The sequence below is a fragment of the Nicotiana tabacum genome, chromosome 8 (genome assembly GCF_000715075.1).
Source record: "Nicotiana tabacum cultivar K326 chromosome 8, ASM71507v2, whole genome shotgun sequence".
Taxonomy (NCBI): Eukaryota; Viridiplantae; Streptophyta; class Magnoliopsida; order Solanales; family Solanaceae; genus Nicotiana; species Nicotiana tabacum.
This window is the reverse complement of record NC_134087.1, coordinates 24,643,794-24,657,572: the sequence shown is the minus strand read 5'-3', so window position 1 is coordinate 24,657,572 and position 13,779 is coordinate 24,643,794. Positions and strand designations below refer to the sequence as shown.

Sequence of the window (13,779 nt, the reverse complement as noted above, 5' to 3'; positions counted from 1 at the left end):
TGTAAAGTGGATACTCAGGTATCTAAGAGGAAGCTCACGTGAATGCTTATGTTTTGGAGGATCAAATCCAATTTTGAAGGGCTATACAGATTCTGATATGGCAGGTGACCTTGATAACAGAAAATCCACTACTGGATATTTGTTTACTTTTTCAGGGGGAGCTATATCATGGCAGACGAAGTTGCAGAAGTGTGTCGCACTATCTACAACTGAAGCGGAGTATATTGCGGTTACTGAAGTTGGCAAAGAGATGATATAGCTCAAGAGATTTCTTCAAGAACTTGGATTGCGACAGATGGAGTATGTTGTCTATTGCGACAGTCAGAGTGCAATAGACCTGAGCAAAAACTCCATGTACCATGCGAGAACAAAACACATTGACGTCAGATATCATTGGATTCGTGAGCAAGTGGAGAACGAATCACTTCAAGTCAAAAAGATTCACACGAGTGAAAATCCTGCAGATATGTTGACCAAGGTGGTACCAAGAGACAAGTTCGAGCTATGCAAAGAACTTGTCGGCATGCACTCAAACTAGAAGACAGTGCTACCTCCTCTAGATGAATGAGGCTGGAGGGGGAGATTTATATGGTGTCCATCTCATTCAAATGAGTTGGTAGCCAATTTTGTTGACTTGGTTTGGTTTGGTAGCCAACCTTGTTGAATTTGTATAATTTGGTAGCCAATTTTATTGACTTGGTTTGGTTTGGTAGCCAACCTTGTTGAAATTGTGAAAAAGGTGTGTAAATTGTCAAATATTGTAGGCTTTAGAGAGTGAGGTTTTGGCTATAAAAGGAGAGCTTTAACTCTCATTTCTATACACCAACAAAGAGAGAAAAGAGAGAGCAAGGTATTCCATAAACTATAAGAAAATAGTTTGTGAAGAAAAATAGAGTGTGAGAGATATTGTAATGAGGTGAAAAAAGCAAAAGAGTGTTTATTTCTTTTGAGGGTGTAGTGGTCTTAGGAGTATTTTTTACTCGTTACTACACAGTGTAAAATTCCTCGCTATAGTGATATCAGTTGCTCTTCTTGGCCGTGGTTTTTTCCCTTATTCAGAAGGGTTTCCACGTAAATTCTTGGTGTCATTATTGTTGCATTTCTATTCTTGCTGATTTAACCATAACTTAGTGTTCTGCGTTTATCACTAATACCGTGAATACTATTTTTACGGAGTTTATTCCCAACAGCTCATCGTACCAAAAATTTATCAATTTTCAAGTGTTGAACCCGACCTCGATATAAATCCCTCCACATTCCTTCCTTCAGGTCAATTTTGCGCTTGAATTATTCGAAATGAGACAAATTCGCCCTTCATTTCGTTTTGGAAAATTGATATTATATAGCCGCTCTCAAAATAATAGCCAAAAAATATATTTTTTGTATATGTTTTGTATATATACACATTCTGTATGTTATATAAAAAAGTTATACAAATTTTATATATTTTTTCAGCTACTAAATATAAATAATTTCTTGTGCCAGATAAAAATAATAATTCCCCTTTCGTTTTTGACACCTAACCGAAATTGACCCTTTTCTACCCAGGCTGGAGAAACCGTTAGCGCAGAGAACAATTTTGAACTACTTTGACTAACGGCAAGAGTATTTTTGAACTACTTGGCTAACATTGAGGTACTTTTGTGCCAAAAATATAACTGGAGGGCAAAGTTCTCTCATTTCAAGTAGTTTAGGGGCAGTGGCGAAGGTATAATTTTCGAAAATAAAAAAAAATATGTCAAGTGGAAATTGAACAAAGGACCTCACAAAAGTTTGAACTATACGTTTGGGCGGTGTATAGAGGCGCAAACCGAATTTTGCTATTATGTATAGTGTAATTTTTTGGCGAAGGGATCCGCCTCGACTCTGTTTAGGGACAAATATACAAGGAGGATAAAATACTCGTCAAAAATATAGTTCACGGTGCTGTCAGTGTGCAAGTGCATGGGGTAAAATTTGAGGAAAACTTTGAGAAAGACGACGTGCGAAGACTTAAACCAAAGAATAAAAGGAGAGGCGAATAGTCAACTATTACCAGCTATGGCAGCAGAGTCAAAGGTTACTAAAATAAATGTCACATTTATATATATTTCTCTCTTAAATTCTTCTACCTCTGCACCTTCTTTTCTCCTTCATTTCTCTCTCTCTCTCTCTCTGGAGTATTTCGTAGTTTCTGTTTTCTCGGGAAATTATCTGAAAGTTTGTCCCAAAAAGCTTGGTGAAGAGCAATGGCAGTAAGTTTCTCCCTTGGCTTTCGATGTGATTGTGTTCATCTGCTTCGTTTCTGCAGATTTTTTGGTCCATGATTTAACTTGTGGGGATCTTTTCGTTTTACATTCTTTTTAGCATTATGTCTGTGGAATACAATATGTTATGTCATGTAAATATGTTTACTTTAGTCTCGTTATAGATTTATATACGGGAAAAAGATTTAAAATGCCCCTAAACTATTGAAAAAAGTTAAAAATATCATTCATCCACCGATTGGGCTAAAAATACCCTTCCATCCATTTTTTGGTTCATTTATGCTCTTTGATCGTTAGGTCAATGCTAAATTAAAAATAATTATTATTCTTTTTGTAAAACTAAAACAAAAATATTTTGCAAAATACTTTCGTTTTTTTAAACTAATGCAACCAATAGTCCACTAATTTACTAAAGTTTTGTTATTTTTTTCCAGTTTTTACAAAAAAAATGTTTTTAATAAAATATTTTTGCTTTTTAAAAATATTTTTTTTTCATTTTTCAGTTTTTTAAAGCATTTCGTTTTATTTTCGTTTTAAGTTTTTTTAAAGAAAAAATATTTTGCTTTTTAAAAAAAAATATTTTTCAAAAACGAAAATATTTTGTTGAAAATATTTTTTCAGTTTTTTAAAGAAGAAAATATTTTATTAAAAACATATTTTTTCAGCTTTTACAAAAAAATGCTCTAAAAAACTAAAAAAAAATAATATTTTTTGGGTAAAAACTGAATTGTTTTTTGTAAAACTGAAAAAAGAAAAAGAAGAAGACTTTACTAAATTTGTGGACTATTGGTGCATTAGTTTTAATAACGAAAATATTTTGTAAAATATTTTTTAAATTTTTTTACAAAAAGAATAATAATTATTTTTAATTCAGAATTGACCTAACGGTCAAAGGGTATAAGTGAACCAAAAAGGTGGATGGAGAGGTATTTTTAGCCCAATAGGTAGATGAATGGTATTTTTAAACTTTTTCTTATAGTTTAGGGGCATTTTGAATCATTTTCTGTAGATAATACAAAGAACCTAGGGGTCGTTTTGTATGATGGATAAAAATCCTGGGATAAGAATTTAGTACCCGCCTTATCCCTTTTGGTTTTTAATCCTCGATAAGTTATTCTAGTATTAAAATTAGTACCAAGATAATATAATAATCTCAGGATAAGTTATCCCATGATAAAACAATAAAATTGACAATCTCAAAATTAATACAACATACCAAATAATCAATAAGAAATAATACAAGGATAACTGATGTAACATAACTTATCTTCAAACCAAATGAATCCTTAGTCTAGAGATTTTGTTATATTTTTTTATTTACTATTGGACTGAGATTTAAATGGGTTACACAGACAAATGATGATTTATATAGGCCACCTTTACAAGCTTTGAGACAAAAGTTCTGTTATTCTTATATATATGTGAATCTCTTTCCAGTGTGTAAATGTTTTTGGAGGACTGAGGAATATTTGCAGATATAAGAATTTTGGCTTCTCATCTATGAAATATAGATGTTACTTACCAACTATGCATTATATATGATCATTTAAGCATTTAACGTAGATTCAATAAATTCCTGAATAGATATTAAGCCTAAATATTCAACACAACGAGGTTATTGAAATCAATTTCTTTTTTTGTCATTTATGATTTGGGGTGGAATAATGACTTCCGTCGTACCAAACATCCCTGATCATAATTAACAGCGACTATGTTTCCTTGAACATGACTTTGATCGTACCAAACATCCCTGATCATAAACAGCCCCATATTTGATTCGTCCCTTTTCTTGGAGGAAAAGATTTTAGACTTCTATAAATTAAGGATCCTCCATTCTCATTTACCAGCATCCATAATGTAGTCATATGAGGTTTGGGAGTCTTCTTTAGGAAGAGAACTTTTCGGGACAAGTGTTAGTGTGCCACTTGTGTTTGCCTCTTCGTGAGGTTGTTCTCTCGATATTTTTTACTCTCTTTATATATAATAGATTGCTCATCTCCGGCCGGGAATGTAGGTTAATTGACCGAACCACGTTAAATATCTCTTTTGGTATATTTCTCTTATGTTGTTTGATTTATCGTTGTTCAAGTATTGTTTTAATAGTTTCCGCATGACTCCTGATTTTTTCGGTCCTAACAACAACAATATCTTTCTTGGAAAATGACTTCAATCATACCTGCAACCACACTCACAATCTGTCGAATTTCGTTTTACCTGTCACTGCAGCGTCCAAATGTGCCAAAGTTTGGCAATTGGGAAAGTGAAGACAACACTCCCTATACTGTCTTTTTTGACAATGCAAGGAAAACTCGTGGTGGAAAGATGATAAATCCAAATGACCCTCAAGAAAATCCAGACATGTTTCCCTACTCTGCTCCTAAAACTCAAAGGGATGAACAAAAACGTCGAGTGAGTAAAGAACATGGTGATATTCAACAACGTAATGGAGCTGGTCGTGGATCAAACTCAGGGCGACCTGCTAGACAAACTGCAGGATCTGATCACAACATTGCTAAATCACCCATTCATCCAAATTCTCAGCAGGCGAAGATATCAGGACGAGTAGCTGCTTCGCCTGTTTGGGAAGGGAAGAATTCATATGATAGTAGCCATGGTACTACTCCTGGAAGATCATTTGAAAGTGCTCGTGCTACTCCGGGGAGGCATCAAATGAAGAAAGAAAGTGTATGTTTCTTCCTATTCTATTTCATCTTTCATAATATCAGAGAAGGGGAGCCTTGGCGTAATTGGTAAAGTTGCTGCCATGTGACAAAGGTAACTGGTTCGAGCCGTGTAAACAGCCTCTTGCAGAAATGCAGGATAAAACTGCGTACAATAGAACCTTGTGGTCCGGCCTTTCCCTAGACCTCGTGCATAACGGGAGTTTAGTGCACCGAACTGCCCTTTCATAATATCGAAGATTAGACACTTACAACTTGTGATTGCATGCCTTACTTATCCTATTTGACAGATAATAAGCTAATTAGTAAGATATGTTAGCCATTTCTGGACATGATAGGAAATGCATTTGATACTTTGAGTTTAATTACCTTGTATATACTGATTATATGCTGACGAGTCTCTGAAAGATAACTACTATAACAAGTTAGGATATATTTCTTGACTCTATCAATGTATATAAGTTATATTCTTGATACTTTTGGTTTAATAGAAGCTACATGGCTCCTAGATCACATACTACCAATTAGTTTAAACAATACTGCAATCACATGTGGTGCTTATACTTTCCTGAGCCGAGGGTCTATTGGAAGCAACCTCTCTATCTTCTCAAGGTAGGGGTAAGGTCTGCGTACACACTACCCTTTCCAGGCCCTACAGTGTGGGATAATACTAGTTATGTTGTTGTTATTGTTGTAATACTGCAAACATTTTTGAGGTCTAGCTGATTTTTGCTGCATCTAAATCTGCATGAAAATATTATAGCAATCATGTATTTTGAAACTTCCCAGATCCTGCATGAACGCGAGATGCTTTGTGCACTGGACTGACCATGCATTTTGAAACTTTTGCGCTTTTAAGTAGATTAAACCGTTGAGTTTGACCTTAAAAAGTCTAGTGTGACATTGAAATTGAACTAATAGGGTATTCATTTATTCATCTCATTAGCTGTGATTTCTCCTTCATCTAGCAGCCTGATAGAGGAGCTGTAGTTCCGAAATTTGGCGAATGGGATGAGAACGATCCTCAATCTGCAGAAAACTACTCTGAGGTTTTTAACAAAGTGCGAAATGAAAGGAACAGAGGCCCTGGAAATGTGCTAGGCACACCTGGTAGAACATCTTACAGTATCGAAAGGCATCAACGAAACGAAAAGCAAAAGGTACTGCTATCACTTCTGCTCTTTTCTATTTTCAGAGGCTGATGCCTATGTTCAACTGGTTCAATGGAATCCATTATTTTCAATATGGAACATGAATAGTTCATATGTATGTGAAAAACCATTAGTATCTTGTCGTTGTTCCTAGATTGCTAGTATTACGGCTATTTCCTATTATCTTCCGCTTCGGTTTTCTTGTATCTTACTGTGGTTACTGCTTGTTGCTATTGCTTTCCTCCATCTATTTTTTTGTTTTGTTTCTAGTTCTTACATTGTTATCATTCTTCTCGCTATTGTTTGAGATTTGATTGTTTCTATTCATCCTCTCGAGCCGAGGGTCTTTGAGAAACAACCTCTCTACTCCTCCGGGATAGAGATAAGATCTGCGTGCACACTACCCTTCCCAGACCCCGCTTGTAGGAGTTCACTGGGTTGTTGTTGTTGTATGTGAAAAACCACTAGTATTCAATAAATATTAAATTTGGACAGATAATTTCAGAACTACAATGAATTCAGCGCTAAGAACCTTAAAGGTTAAACACGTCAAGTTTAAATTCTGCATTTGTCTTTGGCTACAATGTTTCAGTCTTGTTCTCATCCTCTCTTCTGTATTCTGCAGAGCTGCTGCTTTCCTTTGTGGTGAAAAAGAGGGTCCAATTTTTCTGGTGATATGAAGCAATAGTTGATCTGTAAATAAATCAACAAACTCCTCTGCAATGTTAATTTTTTTTGTGTTAAGAGGCTTCTTATATTTGGGCTAGTGGTTTGTTGTCTTTGTTATGCTTTCAGCTGATTTTTGCAATTTTATTGTGTACTTGTCGTTTTAATTTACTTCTCTTTGTCTCAGTCCTGCAAAGGTACTGTAATACTTTCGAGGCTATGAATATTTATCTGATTTTTATAATTATGTTTTTTTTTAATTATTGTGCTTAATCAATCTATCTGCAGAAAAAGAATAAAAAAAAAAGAATTTTAGAAGTTAAAAAAAATAGTTATGATTATACTATCTTTTTAACATGTGCCATCCCTTTCTTTTAAGGGCTTTTTTTCACTATCAGCCCGCGCCAGAAACTATTTACGTTCGGTAGCCGAAAAGTGTATAGAATTTGTATAATTTCTATATATATATATTAGACAAGAGGGGTTGCTCTGATGGTAAGCAACTTCCACTTCCAACCAAGAGGTTGTGAGTTCGAGTCTCCCCAAGCAAGGTGAGAAGTTCTTGGAGGGAAGGATGTCGGGGGTCTATTTGGAAACAGCCTCTCTACCCCAGAGTAGGGGTAAGGTCTGTGTACACATTATCCTCCCAGACCCCACCAAGTGGGATTATACTGGGTTGTTGTTGTTGTTGTATACTGGGATTATAGTGGTCTCTATGTTCATCTTGTGTCAGACAATAAAAAATGTGTATCAAAAGTAATGAATTTTCACTTGCATATATATTCTAAAATTATTTGTTACTAAATATGTGTGAATTTCATAATCGATTAAATATATATATATATATTTGAATTAAAAGGATACGTCTTTGGGAGGAAAGGAACTAATGGCCTAATCATAATAATTTACTCATATTTTTGTTTAATCCTACATAAATTTATAAACTATTTGTCATAAAAAATAGGAAATAAAATTATAATTTAAGACTACCTCTTGATTTTGAAGCCATACGTCTGGGGAAAAAGATGGCAAAACATAATAATTTACTCATATTCTTGTTTAATCCTACATAAATTAATAGATTGTTTTGGTATTAAACAATAGAAAATAGAATTATAATTAAAGATTACCTCTTGATTTTGAAGCCGAACAAAATAGGCTGCTAATTATGTATTCTCCGCTTTTAAACTTAATCTAACTTTTTGTTTCTTTTTGATATTGTTAGGATGGCATAGGAATATTATGTTATATTATGGCTTAAGAAATTCTTTTTTTTTTTCCAATGACATTTAAGAAGTTCTATTATTAGTTGGTAACAAACTCTTATATTTTAGGCACTTGATATTACTATTTTATCCCATATTCTAATTTTTTTAAAGAAATAATTCAATTGTGAAGGGTATAAAAGTCAGTCAATATTTTGAGGTTATTTTTATCATTCAACATTTACCGTGCTTTTATAATAATATAGATATACACGGCTATTATTTTGGGAGTAGTTATACAACGTAATTTTCCCTTCCTTCTTTTTTCTTTTTTAATCCCTATCTTCCAAGGAAAAGCAATATTTTCTGTGCAAATATGATGGTGAAATCAGACTACTCAAAATGATAAGAACAAATGAAGCTACCAGCAGGAGATACATGCCATACATTACATGATAAGAACTATGATAGTTCCCATATTACAGTACACTTTTTTCCTCATCCTGTCTATTTGCATAACTAAAACATCAGTACAAATCAATGTGGCCTCATCTCAACCAAAGTCTATGGAAAGCTCCAAGAAAAAGAAAAGGAGGGAAACAATCAAAAACTGCAGAAAGACAAGAAAAAAGATAGAAACACTGAAAAAAAGAAGAGCTCCTCCACTGAAATCACTTGCCTACTTGGGCTATAATGGATAATAGAACACTTTGAAACTTATATCCTTGAAGGCTTCTTTCTCCATTCAGTTCGACACCTATTTATTTCAAGTCCATCGCTTGATAATCTCAATAAATGCAAGAAGCTCTTGTTTAAATCCTTTGGAGCGGTAGCAGATCCATTAGCAGCCCCCCCAATCTCTAAAGAAGCAGCATCTTCAATGGGTTCATAGCTCGTAAGAGAATCGACCACATCATCGTGCTGGCATTCGCGCCTATAATCTATTGTGATTGTTTCTAGTTCATGTGTATCAATAATTTCTTGAGGCATACTCTGCCATATATACAAGTAATTTGTCAGCAAAATCAAGTAGGTAGTAATCCATAGATGTAAAATATAATTGCAACATACTTCTAATAACTTCCTATAACAACACAAATGATAAATGGGCTTTAAGATCCCCACCGATTAAGTCTCCTAACTCGTCTAACTATTTATCACAATGAAGAGCAACAGAAGTTTCAGTGTTAAAGAAGTTTCCAAGAAGAAAAGAAATTATTGTGTCGTATATATGGTTGGCCACATCCATGAAGTTAAGAGATAGGAACCAGCTACATACCTCAAGAACCCATCCAATGTAAGTGACATTGTTTACATGTTGATTCATGTCCAGATCAGCTCTGCGTGGCTGCCAAAACACACTGAATATCCTGAGTGTTTCGGAATAGAATATCACTAAACACGGGATTTTAAACCGATACCTACCACCAGCCCTAGCTTGGAATACTCAGCAGGATCTTCAAGTTTTGCTATTTTCTTTAGGCTGCCATTGTTCTCCTCCGGAAAAGCTAACCTGGAATTAGGGTGCCAGTTATCAATAACATTGCTCCCAATAAAATACAAAACTCAAAACTTGCATGTGACAAAGTCAAGGTCAGTGACATCAGAGCATATGCAACGGAGTAGACAAGGAAATAAGTTACACATAACACAATTATGAAGTATCTACAATTTAAAATATGTTAGGTTAAATAGGGAAGGGACACATATTTTTGCTTCCCCAGAGTGAAGTACTCTTCGGACCATCATTTCATTCATTTGTTCAATTCCTTTCTCGCTACCGGTCCTCAGTCTAGCCGATTTAAACATAGTGAGCAAATAGAAAAAGTAAGTTAGGTTGACTCAAGTGTAATACTTAACTAAGATATAGAAAAGGTAAAATTGATGATTGGAGTTGTCTTGATAGAGAAGACACCCATATGATTGTCTGACTGTCTAAACTACACTGAATATGAGTTTGGCAAACAAACAAGCAACGGAGTTGGAAGAAACTGGAGATCTTAAGGCGGTATTTGGATTGGGAAACAGATTGATTTTAGTTTGGTTTTGCTTTTCGCAAAAATTTATGTGTGTGTGTTTGGATTTGGTTTTGAAGAATTGGTTTTGCATATGCTGGAAATTTTGTTTTTGAGAAACAACCTTTTTTTTCGTTTTCATAAAGCAAGACAACTGTTTTTTGGAACAAATGGTTTTTAGGCCCTAGTGTAAATTATGGTAGTTAGAAGGATAAGTTTTTATTTATGTGTTATAATCTTCTTTTTCCATTGATCAATCTAAGATACAAAAATATTCATCAAGTACCAAGAAATAGATGAAATAATTACAAGTCTGTAATGAAAATCCAAGAATTACGAATCTGTAATGTCTCCAAACCATTTGATTGTTAGATATAACGATAAGTTATGATAGTATTTAACAGCTACATTTTCATCTACCAGTAGCAAGTACACCATTCCAACCGTTATATAGTAATTTCAAGAAGTTCAATAAGCAGCTTCTCATTAGAGTTAGATTTAACAAAAGTAATTTACTCACTAAGGAAATTACAAGTTCCAGGAAAGGAAAGGGAAAGAAGAAAAAATGAAAAAGAGGAGAATAAGTTTACCTCAATTCTTTTGGAAAATAGGTTGATAACTCATCACGAACTTCATCAGCTACTTTTTGAAGCCGTCTTGTGTCCTGGTTCATCATGATCCACTTGCTGCAATCAGACATCATAACATCCTAAATTAAGTTTGTAGAATAACATGACAAGCAGTATAGGAAAAGAAAGGATTTATAAATTGTCAAAATGTGGGATCTGTGACTTTGATGCTAGAGAGAAATCATATTAGGAATGACAAATTAGAGACTTCATAAAGTAAACATATTGACTCGCGTTGATTTAGAAGCACACCACTCCCTGGAGGTCCTTTCAGTTTTTATGCAGTAACTTACAAAAAGAAATCATTCGTTCCGATAGCCGCCTTTGTGGGAAATGTATTTTAAGGCAGGACATGTATTTAATAACCATGTGGCATGGAAAATACTAGACTTTACTTGTGAGGGAGAAGATACTTAAAAGATAAGTAATTCATAGGAAAACAATATGAATCAACTAGGTTAAGTATTTGCCACATACAAACTCAAGTTCAGAATAGATACTGCATGCTCGGAAGCATACATGTCCAATTGGAGATGTGCATTAAACAATAAAATTACTCTTTAGTGAGATCTACATTCTTTCTGTTAGGTATATATGGAGTTTATACTAAATTCTACACCTGGTTGCTCTTCCAATGACATCACCAGTAGCGCAGTCTCTGAGAATCCAATCACGTCTAGTCCCAATTCTGCCTTCACTTTGGCACCAAGTCTCTATTTCAATGACATCACTCCTGTCCCATATCACAGGCAACGTTAGCCATGGCTGCAATAGTCTTGTCAAATAAACCAGTATAGTGAACACAATCGCAGAGGTAGAAAAGGATTACCAAGCAGGGTACTTGTAGATCTCAATGTACAGGCGAGCAGTAACCCATATGAGATGCAATTTTCTCATGGTATGGGTAGTTGCAAATCCATCAGTTGAAAATCCGACCATTTGAGCATGATTGCATCCAACCTCCTGTATAAAAGAGTTTTAAGTATATTTAAACCCAAATAAGCATTGCATGTTCAAAAGAAAGGACAGTCAAAAGACAATTATAGGACCAGTGATAGAGGAAGGCAAGAAAAATATCCCCCAAAATTTTATACTCCCACCTTTAGTATTCAGGAGTCGAGCAATCTTTTCTTTGATTACAATTATTCCTACATTGAATATTTTCAATCACAATTTTTTTTGCCTAAATAGTACTTTTTATGTAGTTCTTAAATAAGTAAATTCTATTTTAAAAGGTGAGGTATCATATTCGAATTGAGATTTAAAATTAGATGGTTTAATCCTACTACTCGGAACCCATCATTCTGTTTGAAAAGGAGGGAGTAGAATTCACTAAGTGCGCTACATTCTATGCTAAGTGCACTAAGATACTAAAACGACCGATCTATGAAGAACGCAACAAAACCAAAATGAAAATGAATTAGAGCTATAATGATTGATAAGGGGGTAGAGAACTTGTAATGATTTAAGACAATGTAGAGCTTGAGGAAACAAATGATAAAGAAAAGCTAAAAGTTTAACTCAGTAAAGTGGAGAAAGCAAAATTCCCAACAGACAATCAGGACAAAGTCCTCTTGAGATATAAGAAAAAACTTGTGAAGACATCGTCTTTATCCTACTTTATTGTTCTAACCTAGGAGTGTTAATTTTGTTCTTCTTCTTTGTAGAGCAAGAACAAATAACCATAACCAAACATAGATGGAAACAACTTATATAATGGAAGAACACGGGTCAACCAAATTTGCTTTAAAAGACAGGTACTAAGTATTAAAAAAAATGAGGCTGAATGGAGGGAAATGTATATAAAGGATTTATACAGCCAAACCCTTTGATTAGCTCATAAAAGTAAACCAAACTACTCAAATATATCAAGAACAAAGACATGTTGATAAAATGATTTTGATTAATTCATTCTGCAACCTCAAACGCACAAAATAAAGTAAAAAATAGCTCTGGTTTTCTTGATCGTGAATACATATTATGGTCTAGATGTGGTAGAGAATTTAGCATTCGAATTTCTTTTAATCCTTTGAATTGCTTTGAGACTTAGTTTACTGATTGGTTAACTAACAAGAGGGTCTAGCAATTGGTCTTTCAATTAGACATATAGACCGCAAAATTAGCCTGTTTAAGCAACAAATAAAGTTAAGCAGTATCCTAATCCAAAGAAAAAAAATTCTAACAAAACCAATTGCATGTCAAAACAAAAACAAAAAGGGAGAAAAATAGACATGCATTGTTAAATTAAGAGCTCATATTCAGTGAAAGAGCTGATTAACACAAAAATCCAACAAAAAAATAAATATCAATCAATCTTTGGCAATTGCACGTCAAAGAAAAATAATAAAAAATGAGAAAAAAGACATGCATTGACAAATCAAGAGCTCATAGTCAGCAAAAGAGTAAAATAAGAATACAAAAAAAAAAAAAAAAATCAATATTTGGAAAGAAAAAAAAAACCTGCAAAAGATTGGCGATGGTTTCAACAGTGGCAGTTTTGTTAATTCCAACCTCATAACATCTAACAATAAACTTCTCCTTATACGACATTCCATCATCCGTCATACTCCCCAGCCTTAACCGATCCGCAAGGCTGGGCTCATATGTAAACCGCTTGCTCTTCGTCTCGTTTGTAGCTACAGCCAAAACCGGACCGGTTCGAGCTACCGAAGTAGAAACAAAAGATTTTCTGTGGGGAATTGAAATTGAATTCGACTTGAAGAATCGATTTGAACAGTGATGAGTATGATCTGTAATAGCCGCATTAGCCTGATATGCCGCTCGTGACAACATTGTAAAAGATTTGCAGACACAGAAAAGAGTGTGTGTGTGTGTGTGTGGTTTACGTTATCAGTGATTTGTTGTGTCGGAGTTGGGCTGTGTTTTTGCGTGTTTTGTCTTGTGTCGATGAGATCGAAGTTAGAGGTTGAGGCCCTGAGGAAGTTAGACCGAGAGGGAGGGAGCTGCCATCTGGGCATTTAATACTGATAAATTAGTAGTAATAAATTATGCCACTTGTTTTCATTTTCCTACCCAGCTTTCACCTACCCAGCCCAAACAATAAATTTTGACACAATGAGTGGCCGGGCCCGGGTTACTGGAACCGATCCGGATACAATCATGGCAAGATACAAAGTTAACGAATCCGCAATCCAATTATGGTCTTTTTGGATTCAAACTATCGAA

At 34.5% G+C, this 13,779-nt stretch overlaps 2 protein-coding genes across 3 annotated transcripts; one reads left to right on the top strand and one right to left on the bottom strand.

Annotated features, from left to right (window-relative positions):
* Window positions 1–2,096: 2,096 nt before the first annotated feature.
* Window positions 2,097–7,004, top strand: LOC107807092 (RPM1-interacting protein 4-like). 2 transcript variants are annotated; one of them, XM_016631383.2, is made up of 4 exons: window positions 2,097–2,234; window positions 4,473–4,931; window positions 5,899–6,087; window positions 6,704–7,004. In XM_016631383.2, the coding sequence occupies exons 1-4, from the start codon at window positions 2,229–2,231 to the stop codon at window positions 6,725–6,727; spliced, it is 678 nt and encodes a 225-aa protein (XP_016486869.1). In that variant the 5' UTR covers window positions 2,097–2,228; the 3' UTR covers window positions 6,728–7,004. The 2 variants fall into 2 exon arrangements, with proteins under 2 accessions (XP_016486869.1, XP_016486868.1); XM_016631382.2 differs by having other exon boundaries at window positions 5,896–6,087.
* A 1,367-nt stretch (window positions 7,005–8,371) lies between these two features.
* On the bottom strand, window positions 8,372–13,569 carry LOC107807091 (oleoyl-acyl carrier protein thioesterase 1, chloroplastic-like). Its single transcript, XM_075219098.1, has 7 exons — window positions 13,054–13,569; window positions 11,423–11,556; window positions 11,213–11,326; window positions 10,555–10,650; window positions 9,375–9,462; window positions 9,229–9,297; window positions 8,372–8,942 (listed from the first exon to the last, which is right to left on the bottom strand). Exons 1-7 carry the CDS (start codon window positions 13,384–13,386, stop codon window positions 8,667–8,669), a joined length of 1,110 nt encoding a protein of 369 aa, XP_075075199.1. The 5' UTR covers window positions 13,387–13,569; the 3' UTR covers window positions 8,372–8,666.
* Between the last annotated feature and the right edge of the window lie 210 nt (window positions 13,570–13,779).